At 33.8% G+C, this 15,577-nt stretch overlaps 1 protein-coding gene across 1 annotated transcript in view; it reads left to right on the top strand.

The window, feature by feature from the left end:
• LOC106715312 overlaps window positions 1-11,524 on the top strand; it is a 36,716-nt gene extending 25,192 nt beyond the window's left edge. Inside the window, exons 4-10 of the mRNA XM_014508588.2 lie at window positions 278-419; window positions 8,377-8,555; window positions 9,154-9,232; window positions 9,408-9,550; window positions 9,819-9,975; window positions 10,529-10,666; window positions 11,051-11,524. Of these exons, the coding sequence (XP_014364074.2) occupies window positions 278-419; window positions 8,377-8,555; window positions 9,154-9,232; window positions 9,408-9,550; window positions 9,819-9,975; window positions 10,529-10,666; window positions 11,051-11,248 (1,036 nt within the window). The 3' untranslated portion in view covers window positions 11,249-11,524. The remainder of the gene's footprint in view (window positions 1-277; window positions 420-8,376; window positions 8,556-9,153; window positions 9,233-9,407; window positions 9,551-9,818; window positions 9,976-10,528; window positions 10,667-11,050) is intronic.
• Window positions 11,525-15,577: the final 4,053 nt, after the last annotated feature.

The following is a 15,577-nucleotide window of genomic DNA, read 5'->3' as shown; positions in this document are numbered from 1 at the left end:
CAATTAAGCTTTTAGTTTTCTTATTTGAAAAAGTACTGCAGTTTTTAAATCATTCCATTTGAATTTCTATTATTTTTTTTAATGTAATCGTTTTGTTACAGTGTCAACTGTCAAATCTAAGTCTATTATAATAATGCATTTAATGTTGCTTGAACCAGAGCATGATTTTGTCGACAGAATCACACTAAGCGCCAAAGCGCGTTCTTGCGCGCGACGAAAAAATACAAGTGGGGCACCTTTGAGTATCACATTAATGACCTGTATGTCCATATTACAGTATCTACGATACATTCAATGGAATAGTATACCCGGCGGGGCTGGGCAGCAACTCTTCCTGCCTGCGGGAGTACATCTCAGCGCGAGGTGACCTACAGTACACGCTGCCTCTCAAGGGCTGCAACACTATGGCTACTGATGACGTGAGTTTCTTTTGATTTAACATACCAGCGCTTGACTATCCAATTTTATGTTACGCGGTGATATAGTCGAAAGACTAGTAACCTTTATATTAGTACTAGCATAAAGCCTTTTTTATTCACCATCTGCCACCTTTAAACCGTAGTATATACATTAGTAGGTAAGTGTTTAAGGAAGCGCTAGTTGCAGTATCCTGAGACATTATATTGCAGATATCTACCTTAAAGTATTATCGTTGAGCTTCCAATAACGAATAATTTAGGAAATCCCTTAATACCGCCTCGTATACTTAGAGTCTAATACCTAAAAGACTGACCTCACAAAAGACTAGAAGTACAAACGAATAAAGCAGAATAGCGTATGATGAGAGTTGGAGACAGTCAAGCTTTGGATTCAGTGGATGATTTTGTAATACATCTCTTTGTCATAATCATTAAGTTACTTGAATTACTAACAAATAATTTTGATAAATATATTCACAAAAATTGGCGTCACGGTACAGTGTCTCAATACCAAGTGTACGGCCTGAGAATAACTTTGTTTGCCCTTCAATGTAAATTGTGTCTGCGCTTGCAACAAACACGCATTAAGGAAATACTTTGAATATTTCAAAATTTTTGCCTGTTCAAAAACGTAATATTTGCTTTATCCTGTCTATGAATAATTTTCCTATATCATACTTGAAACCATTTTCATCTGTATTGAAAATACTAAAAAAACGTTTCCTCGGTTAGTCCACTTGGGCAGCTAATCCAACCATTAGTCTTTGGACAAAAATTCACGTAAGTAATTGACTAATTAGTGTACATACTAATTAATATGTTAAAGTACACTACTAGTTAGATTATATAATCTAACTGTACGAGAATATTTCATGTTATATGAATTACTAATTTTAATTCGATTTTCAAAAAAAACATTATTCTATAGCTTTATTTGGCAACTAGAGGCGATAATAAAATATAAAAAACTAAACAAGAAACAATTAAATTGTCGTCAATTAAGCAGAGTACACGATAGTTCCTGTAGATACGGCAAGACGGATGGAACGCATCGTACGTCTAATGATTCCGAACACGCGCTTCCTTCTTGCTCCGTGCGCGTGCAATCTTTCCGACAACGTCACTCCATCATCTATATATCTTTTTAACGTAGTTACATACGATCTATTTTTTTATTGTACAACGTTGATTATATTATAACTGCCGCAAGCAATGATTAGCTAAACGGATGCAATTACACATTCTTATGCTAAGCGAATTCCTTAGTGATCACTTAATGACTCGAAGTGTAGCAGTAAGTCACATCGAAACAAATCGAATATTTTTGAAAATCGATATCTTTAAGTTTAAATATTAATTAGTAATATTGTAAAATGTCAATAACTTTTATCTTTTATATATTTCAATGTGTATACATAATTGTTTATATTTTTTATTTAAAATCTAAGAATTATCAGAAAATACACAGCAAAAGACAGGACAATAAGTTCCCAGTTAGTGATAGTAATCTAACAACGGTACAGCCAGTTAACAGATGCCATTTGTGATCTCGCACTCGACCAATATTGTCATGTTATCATGACATAACGGACACTGAACACACGAAATGTAGAAGTACGAATTACAACGCTATGTGGCTTAACTAAATTTAAATAGTTATAAGAAAACAAAACTAATTTTGTTAGCTAAAACAAGAGTGCCTTTATCTTTCAAGAATCATAAATTAAATTTAGATTTTACTTACACTTATTAATAATGAATAGTGAAATTAATACTTTATCTTACTAATATTATAAATGCGAATGTTTGGATGGATAGATGGATTTTGTTACAAGATATCTCCAGAACGGTTCAACGGATCTCTATGAAATTTGGCATATATGTAGAACATAGTCTGGAAGAAGACATAGGCTACTTATTAAGCTATTATATAACATCAAAAGCAATCTATGGATTCACAAAATGCGTAGAAATACAAATTTCGTAAATACGAATACGATACGCATTATGAATTTTTTTTTTGGTTTTTAAATAGCTCAACATTAGGTTAACTGTATAATTTTTATAGTAACGTTATAGTATAAAAAGTTATAACACATATTAAACTATAGTAATTTCTATCAACAAAAGCATCAAAGAAAACCAGTAGTTACCGCGCGTAACCCCGACTCCGTTACGCGGCAGTTATAAAACGCGTAGCAGTTATTTACCGTACGCTACTGTGATATATGGTCAGTACATTGCAATCATTTTATATATGTTTCATACATTTTTCTTAATTTTCTTTTATTTTAATCTACATCATTAGATAGACAGAATTAGACGGTATTTTACGGAAAAGTAGCTGTCGTGGGCTATAGCTTGTCTATAATAATAAGCCTACGGAAAAAAACATTACATACCTTATCTATATATTGTAATAACAATCACGCATCCAACATCCTTTGTTCATAATATAAATTCCCGATAACATCAACGTAACATTTGCATCAAAGAAAATAATTGTTAACGAATCAACGTGTTTACGAGATCTTTTTTAACTGAGACAACAATATGTTTTATGTAGATGCTTCGGCTGTGGAAATCCATAGTTAAACATACTTAAAAAACATCATTAAAATCCTCTAGAATAGTTAATAGACATAACCCTGTACCTGTCGTTAACCTTCCACTTTACTGAGTAGTTATGGGTAGAGTCAATATTGGACCGGCCAGTATAAATATTCATATACGATGACCAACTCTGACACGACAGTACACCGACACGTCAACAAGACACGATACGTGACGCAATACTGACCTATCGAGTTATATAGAACGATTTGTTAATCTCATGTAATTTAATTCCATTCGTACATAAGGCAGGGGAAAACTTCGAAACCAGGCGATTTTAGTCGCTAAGCGACTTATACAATACAAAGAGGTTCGAACACAGCGCGCGTCGCCGACATTTCTATCTCTTATAGCCTAATTCACTCGCTCGCAACCTGTTTGTCAAGATCGTCGTGAAAAAAACACCATAATTTTCAAGATGGCGGATCAAATCTATACCATTGACTAGTCGCTATGCCGGTACTGACCGAATAGGCGACGTGCGTTGACGATCCAATGTTGTGTGTACGGAACGCGCGCAACGCGAATCTCGAGACGCAACCATAAGATATTAGTTTCGACTATTAACGTCGCCTTGTGTACGAAGGGTCCAACTTAACTAGAGCCTCCTAGGGGTGTGACTAGGCCATAATCAACCACACTGGCCCAGTGCGGGTTGGTTAACTTTATACATATCTTTGAATTTCTGCTCAGATATGCGCCGGTTGCGTCACAATGTTTTCCTTCAAAGTAAGAACGTCGGATAAATGTACATATGTAAATCGAAAATCGAAAAACACATTGCTACATGGCGGGATTCGAACCCAGGACCTGCAGATTGCAAGTCAAGTGATTAACCCCTGAGCCACCGACGTTCTAATATATAAATACATATTTACTACAGTAAACATTCCGATCCTGAACAAACATCATTGTGTAAGGTTTTCCTAAGGTCTCTCAAATAACAATGCGTTATCTCATCTTTCAATATTAACTTTAACTACGTTTAATGTTTGTCATTATTAAATATTCTTTGTTAACCTTTATACACAAAGTATATATAAAAACTTGCAAAGGATACAAAAAATATTTTATTTGCTTCCTATAGTGTAGCCATATCTACTTAATTTCAACTTATATACTTCTGAGTTATAAGGGTTTTTACATTATTATATTCAATTGTTTATATTTAGTCGTACTATAATTTTCCTTTTCTGAATAAAGATACATAATTTAAAAAATGTAAGCCTCAACAAGTACTTCAACAGGTAAGTCGACAAATCACTATATTAAACAATGAACACACAATAAAACTTCCTGTTAAATTATTCAAACTTTCGTGAGACATTATCATGAACTAATATACAAAACGGCTAAAACACTCACGTACATTTGTCCGGTGTTGGCACCTAGACTAGTTTTGAGCCCATCGGGGGCCCTTCATCAGGGTGAGTGAGACTGGTATTGCATGCAGTGAGCGACGGGCCGCGTCCGCGAAATAATAGCCATTAATAAAATAATAGAGTATTTTAGCCATTTTTTACCTCTTAATTAGTTAGTAAACCTTCCTTTAATAAAAACGAAGGTCATATTTGAATTTTGTACGTATTATTTTACATACAATATTGACTGCTTCTATTACGAGTAGTATGAAATGTCGTAAAAAGACAAAGACATTAAGTTATTTGTTACAAAAAAACTACTAAATACGGTATTCAAATAACAAGATTACTTGCTTCATTGTATTTAACCGCAGAATGATCAATAGACTATTTGCGAGATATTCCAGACTCCATGTTCTAAATCTATATATATAAAAGAAAGTCGTGTTAGTTACACTATTTATAACTCAAGAACGGCTGAATCGATTTGACTGAAAATTGGTGGGCAGGTAGCTTAGAACCAGGAAACGGACATAGGATAATTTTTACCCCGTTTTCTATTTTTTATTCCGCGCGGACGGAGTCGCGGGTAAAAGCTAGTAGTAAATAAAGTAAAAAGTTCGCCAATAAATTGCGAAATAATTTTGCCAATATTTACGTTACGTGCAATTATAACGTTTTTTAAACTTTTATGTTTATAAAAGTGTGCAAAATCTAATAGGTATGGAATATAATAAAAAGCATCACTAAGCTTTGGATAGCCATGACTTGTTTAATGTTGCGCAATTTTTATATGTTAAAACCTTGATATTTACAAATGCTCCTATTTAGTCTGATTAAATTTTATATGTTATTTTATTTTAAAACATATTGTATATATCACTCTGTATGTTAGAACATATTTTGGAGTATGTAATCTTTTAATCTTCTCGTTACATAATTTAAGTTGAACCGTCCGCAAACTTGTCCCGTTGGATTCCGTCCGCGCGCATTTAAAAAAACTTTATAGAGGTATGAAAAATACATAGTAGCCGATTCTCAGACTTACTGAATATGCATACAAAATTTCATAAAAAACGGTCGAGTTATTTCGTAGGAATATGGTAACTAACATTGTTACATGAGAGTTTTATATATTAGGTATAAACAAGAAGTTGTTACTCGACATCATATATTTCAATATTGCACAACATTAACATAATCTTCATTTTATTTACGATTTCACCTACGGATTATTAGGTAATGCAGTAGTAGTCTAAGCCCCTTCTCAATATTAACTGACGATATAATTACGATACCTAACACGCTATTTCTACTCAAATATATTAGATGGAATGGAATCCATTGTCATGTTTGATTGTAGCAGTGGCTATTTGGTGCCTGAGGACAAATCGAGAGGCGCGGTTGCAGCACGCCGACCTCGTTACACTAACACTTTTATGTAACGCTCATGAAAGCCAAACATGAGAAACATTCGACGATCTCATTATACGCAATACGCATTTAACTCTTATTAGATGTATACAATATATGTTAACAAATTGGACTTTAAAAGTACACCATGACAAACTTTGTAAGACTAAATGTTTTTTGTGTGTGATTTATTCACGTTTTAAATGCCACGAAATAGCAACCAAACTCTTTTGGGTTTACGTTCGAGTATTCCATGTGTAAACGTGGCAAGTGAATGCTGACCATCATCTTCATATTGAAGAATCTCTTAAGATGAGTGAATTAAATTTAAATGCCAACCAAGCTCTTATGTTGAATGGAATCTCCGTGATTTTAGTCTGCTTGAATTGAACATTGACAAGAACTTTAAAAAGTAGCAAATGTTATCCTTTTGTAATGCAACTTTCGAAAAATTCTTCTAATCACAATGTAATCTAGAATAATAAAAACATTTGTATGTCTGTGTGGAAACAAGTGACCTTTGTTGCGTCCTTGCTGTCGTGCGTGGTCGGTATCAGTGGGCACACCTGTTTATACCAACTTGGTCTTGTGGTCTAAAAATTGAGGCATTTTATTATAGGACATAAGGTCGATAAACAAATATATAACACACTTTTACTTGTATGACAGACAAGTTAGAATTGCCCAAACTAACTATTTATGGTATAACACTTTGTATGGTATTATTAATTATTTATCAGTTTATTTTCAAATGGTGATGTATTAGTAGGAAATAATTTAGTACAAACAAGGTGTCGCCCGCGACTCTGTCCGCGCGGAATTTAAAAAAAAACTTAATAAGTAGCCTATTTGTTCATCTAGACTAAGTTCTACATCTGTGCTAAATTTCACCCAGATCCGTTGAACCGTTCCGAAGATCCCTTCAAACAAACATCCATCCATCTATCTAAACATTCACATTTATTTATTTATATTTTATTATTATTATATTATTAGTGAGATTAACGTTTGTCATTCTAAAGAAAAAAAAATCAAAACACATGCAAAAGTCTTTGAAAAGCCAACTTTTGTTTCAATAAAGGCAATTGCTATGAACAATATAAAATAAATTATGCACTAAAGGGTATATAGGTAACATATAAAGAAAAAAAAATAAAAGATAAAGACAAAAATTTTGTAATTAATGTCCTACTAAGTAACATTGTATACTTCCATTGAAAAGTGTTCCAAAACGTGCGCATGCGCCGGAACAATGAGGGGAGGTGACGTCACATCCCGCCCGCGGAACACCCCAACGCGTAGACTTAAAAAAGGAAACGACACAGAATGAGTTGAATTATAAATAGTGAGCAAGTGACGGTTTATTTGACCGATTTATTTATTGATCAGTTAATGCGGCAATATCAAACAATCCTAACGATGTATGGTCCGGTTCATACTAAAACACATAATACATTATGTATAAGTATTACTAGCTGTCGTTCGCGACTCCGTCCGTGCGGAATTAAAACTAATAAAAACTAATTTGTACCCTATGTGTTCTTGCAGACTATGTTCTACATCTGTGCCAAATTTCATCAAGATTCGTTGAGCCGTTCCGAAGATACCTTGAAAACAAACATCCATCTAAACATGCGCATTTATAATATTAGTTAGAAATAAGATTTTTTTACAAATAATATGGAAAAATTTAACATTATATCCAGAAGTATTACCGCATAGTACTCACCGTACAGTACTTACCTGCCCTCTTATAGAACCTGTATGAACTTACTAATAGAAAACATTATACTTGATATATAGCCATAATTTACAGGGATGTTTATGATTTAAAATCATCCTTTATACAACCTGCTATTAGTTCTCTGCTACATAAGCTTGTGTAGTTATTGCTACAAGGAAAGGTATAGTGTCTTTATTTAATAATTAAAGATAATTACTAAGACCTGTAAATGATTTTTTAAATCATGATGTAAGTTTTATTTTAATTACGATTTAAATTATTTCATTTATGCTTGCAGTATTTTATTTACACTTTTTTATTTTTAAATTTATATACACACATTTCTCAATACAATAAGAATAGATCCGAAGGATGTATTTGTCATGTATATTATATATTTAACTTTTAATGCAAAAAAACATGTTGCGATTAATTCAAGGTATTATAACAGGAGATACAATAATTATAACGTTGTTTTTTTTTTGTTTACACGTTTTAACTAAATGTTTATTATTTTGTATATAACGAGTAATATTGGATTACCTGTTCCCCGTCACCACCGTTTTAATTAATATCCGTGACATTTAAAACGCAAATTATGAATCATCAATATAAATCAGAATTCATCTTGTAACTTTTATTAAAATTTGCTAATTTTGTAATACTATAAAAAACATTGTGCTAATATCAACCTTCTATAAATTATGCGAAAACTCTACCCTTAGAATATTAGGTGAGATATTTACTACATGAAATTGCAAAATAAATTATATACAAACCGTCCAATTTTCTCTTGTGAATAGCATATAAAATTCTGAGTTAACTTGTTAACTCTTTCGTTTTCCAGGAGGATGGCACAGTGGAGTACTACAACAATATAATAGTGCAGCCCCATCTGAAGTTGGTGACGGGACAAGGGCGCGGCTATCACGTACGCTGCCGTTACCGCCGCCGCGACCTCACCATGTTCCACCTACATCGCCCACATGCAGATAGACTCACGCAGCTCAGAGACGGATACAATAGGTAACCAATAGCAACAACCAGAGGAGTATGCCCAGATTACAGACTTCTTTTTCGGGAAGCGACAAAAGATACCATACCTTATAAGGCTTAAAAATGATTATGTGAAATGGGACTTATAAAACCCCCTCAGTGGCTATCTTCGAGTGCAACTGGAGAGAGCCCCAGTCAACGTCTTTTTAAATATCTTAGAGGCTCAGGGTCGGGATCAAGGTCATTTCCAAAGGAATGCACCGGCGCAGTCCTTGTACACCTCTCACGCCACTTCCACTTTCTGACGATGTCAGCAGATTTTCAGTAAATGTAGTTATTCAATTAGTGTAAAAATACGAACTGAGTAGGTTAAGGTTTAAATTGGGTTAAGGTAGAACTTGACCACTAACATACGTTTTGCGGTTTACTTCCTACTGTAAGACAAAACAGTTTGTTCGCGCTGCTTGATCTCATTGCAATACTTATACTCGTACATATTATATGTAACATTAGATAAGACTGTCCTACGTGTATGTTTGTAAAACTTACGTTATTTTCATTACTAGGAACGACTTAAAGAGTCTTTGATTAAATTATATATATTGAAATCCTAAATTTTTAATTACAGCGAAGAGTTCGACGAGGACTCGGGACTACTGCCGTCGGTCACCATGAAGATTTACAAAGGGGACCCCGAGGACAATGAGGTAATAACGTCTCCTAAGTATTGTTCTAGAAACATCATGTTTTTTTTTTCATTATTTTAACTATATGTCTCGTGCACGTGGCTCGTGTGATTCATATCCATCGTATAAACTCTTTAGTACTACCAAAGAGGTTGAATGTTTTATATATACAACACAACAAACATGTAACGTGCAGGTGGCGTCGAATGTACGCATCGGGGACACGCTGACGCTACTGGTGTCGCTGGAAAAGCAGCGGCGCTTCGGGTTGCTGGTGTCAGAGTGTGCAGTTCGCGACGGACTGGGCTGGGCCGAGCAGAGCCTCATAGCTGACGACGGGTGAGATTTGTTTGTCAACCTACATTTAGTACTTAGAGTTCTTGCATGAACGGACTAACTCGGAGAAGTACACTGATCTTACAAAATTTGGTTAGATAAGTGATTATTCCCTCATTAACTTAACTACCAAAAATCTTATATTAGACTGTTAAGATTAGGTTAGTAATCACATAATATTCTATCACTTGCATGTATGTTTTCTCGTAGTTATTGGTCAACATTATTGTATCTAAATTTACCATTAAATATCTGTAATATAATATTCCAGATGTCCACTGGACGGCGAGATAATGGGTCAGTTCCAGTATTCGCGCGAGCGACAGGAGGCGCGCGTGTCCTTCCCTGCGCACAAGTTCCCCTACACCGCCAGCGTGTACTATACGTGCGAGGTCAAACTGTGCGACCTCAACCATCCTACTGATTGCGTGAGTATTCTTCAGTCACTTGGCCGTATTTAACACGTTCTATGCCGCTACGACTTTGTTTAAGAAAATGAACTCGCCAGGATAATGAATGTACTGAAAGTATCAATGGCAATTTATGTTATTCATGAATGGAAGTTTAAAGTCTGAAGAAAAATGTATGACTAGTAGTGAATTACTTCAAATCAACATGTCAAAAAAAATATCACAGCCATTAAAATGTAAGGATCCATTCAGACATACAGAGCAGAATTTTGTCGCAAATCAAATTGATTTTTTTTCCATTGGAACGAGTTCTAATTTTACTGTGCACGGCTTTTTTTTTATCAAAAAGCGTATAAAAGACGTGAAAAGCAAAATGTAACACTTATTTCATTGGTAAAACACTCAATTTTATTTATGCAATAAAAATCTTCTCTGCTCTCCGTCCCGCTCTGTGTGAACAGACCCTTAATCGTACTTGGTACGTATGTTAATAAAAAATATCCTCATATTGTCTTGTCGATATCTATGTGAATTAATAAACAAATATACTTCAATATGATTTAAATTACAGGAACCGTGTGCACACAAGAAAGGCAAACGTTTACGTCGTCAGTCGGAAGAGGGCGCGCCCGCAACTGTCGAGGTGTTCTCCGGACTGTACGTCAACGAGGCAGACTCGCCGGAAAATGATGAGGTCACCAGCGAAAAGGTAACACCTCCTTTGACTGAAATCATTGAAATTAACTTTATTACAATACGACGATGTTAAATACTCTCTAAAGTATGCAAAATCTACAATAAGCGAACGTTTTAATAACCATTATATAACTCTGAGTGGTACAGATAATACGAAAGAGGGCTCGCAGTACTTCTCTTGATAGATTTTTTTTGTCAATCGAAACTATTTTTGTGGATTTTTGCTTCCATGCAAATTGAAGCCGGAATGTTAAATATGTCGTTACTACGATACTCCAGAACACCTTTATAGATTTGAAAGAAGGTACAAAGATTGTTTGAAATAACGCATAACTTACTTTTTAATGTTTCATGCGGACATAACACGGGCGATAGCTGATTATTTTTTACTTTACAGAAAGAAGACGAGATCTGCATATCGCAACGTAACTTTGCGATCGGAATTTGCATCGCTGGCGTCATTCTTATGATCTGTGTGATCGCAGCCATAGCTTTCATATTAGCACGTCGCCGCAATCCCAAGACGTACTCTCGCACCGGCAGCTCCCTCTACAGTGGACCTTACACAAACACTGGCTACTCGCATACGAGTTAAATAGCTTAAACATCGAATTAGATTATATCGTGTGATATTATTAGATCTATTAAAAATACAAAATTAAAATCCTCTTTTGTCAGCTAAAAAAATCGATTATTGTCGTTATATTACAAATCGATTTTCGAAATCGATCGATGACAGCTGTCAAAATGGGACTTTATTAATGTCTTGTAGCAAATTGTTGTCTTATTGCAATTGATATTATTTTCCGTTTGCAATTTTGAGTTTCGATTACGGCAAATGCTATTAAATTTGAGCAACAGTCAGCGAAGAAAATTTCAACACGGATTTCAACTACCGAAAAAACTACGCAAAATTGTTATCTTTGATTTTTCAAAGATAATAAAAGAGACAATATATTTTTGTATGAATATTTCAGTAGTGCCAACATAATGTATGATTTGGAATAAAGTGTTTAGTGAGTGTTTAGTGTTGTATGTGCTTACGGAAAATATGTTACAATAAGTTCATAAAATTGTGAGAATTACAATAGGTTCATAAAATTGTTGTGTTCAACAACAACGATTCAGTCATATTATAAGTACTTAGTGGTTTACCAATAGTTTATTTTAAGGCTTAATACCATGATATATATAATTTTTGTGATAAATGGTGAATCGCATATATCCGTCCTCATACGATTTTTTTTTAAATAATTAATAATTTTAAAATAATAAGAAAAGGTTGCCTTGCGTTACGTAATAGATACAATGATAAGAAATTAACAAAAAACATCTGCCTAAATATTTTTTTTTTGTTTACTAAAATACAAGGTCCATAAAAAAATAACTATAATATTTACATTATAGTATCTTTGTAATGTAATTGTGAAAGTATTTTAGTTATTTCCCTTAAAATAATTTTAACTTTATCTTATACATATATTTATATTAGAAGTCTGTAGTCGAGTCTTAATAATTTTAAATATCTTTTGTCAAATGGGCCACAGACAATCACGGTGGCGGGAACTGGTTTCTTATAAACGGTTTGCGGTCACTTCCACATGTTCATAGAGTAATAAAAATAGAATAGTCAATCATAAATCATGACATTTTTAGAAAACACATAAAAAATAAAAAAAATGCTAAAATCACCGTAGAATTCCACTGCCGTGACACTTACATATTTACTGAAAGGGTTGGCAATAAGTTACATACAAGTGTGACAGCAGTGAAATTCAACTGTTATACTGTTACTACATATTACTCTATGGACACTTCTTGCAGTATATAAAATGAATCATGGATGCCATATTTTTAAGGTGTATTTTTATTGTAGGATAAACATTGGTGTACTGCCATTCCGTCCGATATCGGTGCTATAATGTATCTGGGCTTATTTTTAAGTTACATTTATTTTGCTTTACATTCCTGTAACAACGAATCTCGATATTTGTTTCATAATTACTCCATTGTTGTTATTCTTTAGTTCGACTAACTAAATTTTTTACTAGTTTCTTAATACAATGGGGTTCTGGAACGATATCGAATGTTTATAATAAACTGTGTACGAATTTTTTTTTTAACAAATATACTGACTTCGATAATTATTTGTTTCATTTAAACCTTAAAAATTAAAATTTTCAAGCATCATCTGGCAGCACTCATTTAGGCTGGTTTTACAGTCACGCGTTTCGGCAGCGCCGTCGGAGCGCGCGCGCTCGGATATGTATTGGGGTATTAGTAGCGTTTCAAATTCGCGCGCTTGAGCAGCGCCGTTCGTTTAACGCGTCCTATTCGCGCGGCGCGGTCGAAGCGCGCGCCGCTCGTGCGCTTCTACGGCCATTGTGCGTTTTAGTCTCACGCCGTTGAGACGTGCCGTTAGGTACTGTTGTGTACAAAATATTTATAACATTTATAACTATTTTCTCGTAAATCAGAGAAAGATGTTACGTGTTCGCCTCTCAGTAACCTTGTAGCGTTATAAGGATCAACACCTACTGTTCTTCGACGTTTTTGTTGCCTTTTTTTCCATAAAAAGTAAATAGCCAGTACTCTAACCGCATTGCCGTTCATTTTGTATCTGTTTGTACACGACTGTCTCACAGCAGCGAAACGCGCCGTACTAATGTCGTTTTTGGTGCACCGCTGTTCAAACGCGCGCTGTCCAACAGCGCGCGGTCCAACGGCGCGTCTAGCGGCGTGACTGTAAAACCAGCCATAAGCAACATATTTATAATTTTTGCTGGTAACATTTTAAGTGTGTCCACTTCTATTAATTAAAAAAAAAACAAATACAGTAATAGACAAACAATTCATGAATATTCATCATAATATATTTGAATCATATAACGGACAAAATTATATACAATCCAACCTGGATAAGAGAGAATCTCTTATTAGAGAGAAACTTCTATAGGCGAGAAAAATATCGCGATCCCTTGGATTCTCGCTTATCCTGGTTCGATTGTATTACAAAACCATTAACAAATTTGATAAATAACTGCGCCCAAAAAAAAAAATAGAACATATTATAAAATAGACGATAAACATACATTTTTTATAACAGCAGTCGGTATTAATTCTTTCTTCTTAACAATTCCTAATTCACATCATTCTGTGATTATAAAAATTAAAAATCTTATATACTAAATTATTATATTTCGTTTAATATATGCGATATAATTAAAACAGATTTCAAATATAGGAACAAATTGTATGGACCAAATTAAAATACATAAAATGTATGGATGTATATTGACTTGCAAAAAAAAAACATATAATTAAGACATTACATTTAATAAATGTAAATTAAATGATAAGGAAGACGAGATAAACTAAACTTCACGAATTAAAACATTTTTTTTTCGGAGTTCAAATAATTGAACGCACAGAAATATCCTATTTCTGTGCGTACTCCGTTGATTAAAGGTAGGCAATGCATCTGCAATTGCAGATTTGATGCTTTCTCATCTGCCACCTTATAATAAAAAAATACTTAGATAAATAGGTAATTAAATATTTATATATAAATATACTACATAAAGCAGGTACCTATCAATTGTGATCTTTACAACTAATCTATATATAAAAGAAAGTCGTGTTAGTTACACTATCAGCTAGCTTAGAACCAGGAAACGGACATAGGATAATTTTTACCCCGTTTTCTATTTTTTTATTCCGCGCGGACGGAGTCGCGCGCAAAAGCTATTATGAATAAATATGATGGAGTGGATACCATTTCATTTATTATTTATATAATGAAACTAGATCATAACCCAAAATAAGTTTTTTTATGTATTAAGAATAGCTAAAGTGAAAAAGTTTGTTTTTTCTGGAAATATTTGGATGTTTTGCATTGATCCAATCAGTCTATTTTTTTGGTATCTGGGTGGGAGGGGGAATCTTCCAAAGAAAGCCTTTAGGAGGTAGGGTTTTGTGGGATTTGACCCAATAATAGCACCTCGGTAGCAAAAACTCAAGTGCAATAGAAGAGAGTCCTGAGATATCTGAGGAACGCACAGGAACTAAGCCAATTGGCCTAGCTTACAATTTTTGCATTGTGCTGATTGAATCCATAGAAACAATCGTAACCATAAGATTTTTTTTTAATTTCATGGTCTCTGACCTGTCCAATGAGAAGTGTAATTTCAGCCTAACAGTTAAGGTACCCTATTTTTTACTGAATAAAGGTCTTAATTTAATATAAATCATATTATTATGTCCTTATCTAGTATTTCTACAATTAGCAATACTCGTGCAATACCTTTGCCGACATATTTTTCCAACATGTCTTCTTTACACACCTTTCTTTTCTGTCAGACTCTTTTTACCATAAAAGAGACAAACGATTCACATAATATTCAAAAACCATAACGAAAACCATAATATTTTTATTATTCACTATGAAGGCATTGCACTTATTCTCTAATTTCAGTCTTAAGCTAACGAAATTGCAACTGGAAGATTTATTATTATTTACTAGCATGAAATAATAAATATTTGTTACAACTAAAAAAAATATTTGAATCAATATGAGAATGGTTTAAATTATTTAATTTTTTTTTTTTTTAATTAACCAACACCTTTAAATATTATTAAAAGATTCCTGGAATATAAAATTCTTTGTGACACTAACTTAAATATAAAAGAAGGCGCAATTTGAAAGTTATCTGTGGGCGTGACAGTGCCCCCGCCGAGACAGATACGAACTATTTCCTTAAAACTACTCAGGGCACATTATTTATCACATATAATAAATCAGCATCTTACATAAGAATATAAACAAATACAAAGTTCACACATAATCCGCCATTTTGCTTTTGTCACTGGCACCATAATGACGAGATATTTCTATAATGTTGCCACTCTTTATTTTTTTCCAGTC

Source organism: Papilio machaon, chromosome 19 (genome assembly GCF_912999745.1).
Source record: "Papilio machaon chromosome 19, ilPapMach1.1, whole genome shotgun sequence".
NCBI classification, from domain to species: Eukaryota; Metazoa; Arthropoda; class Insecta; order Lepidoptera; family Papilionidae; genus Papilio; species Papilio machaon.
The sequence above is the reverse complement of the archived record's forward strand: the minus strand, read 5'-3'. Positions and strand labels throughout refer to the sequence as shown.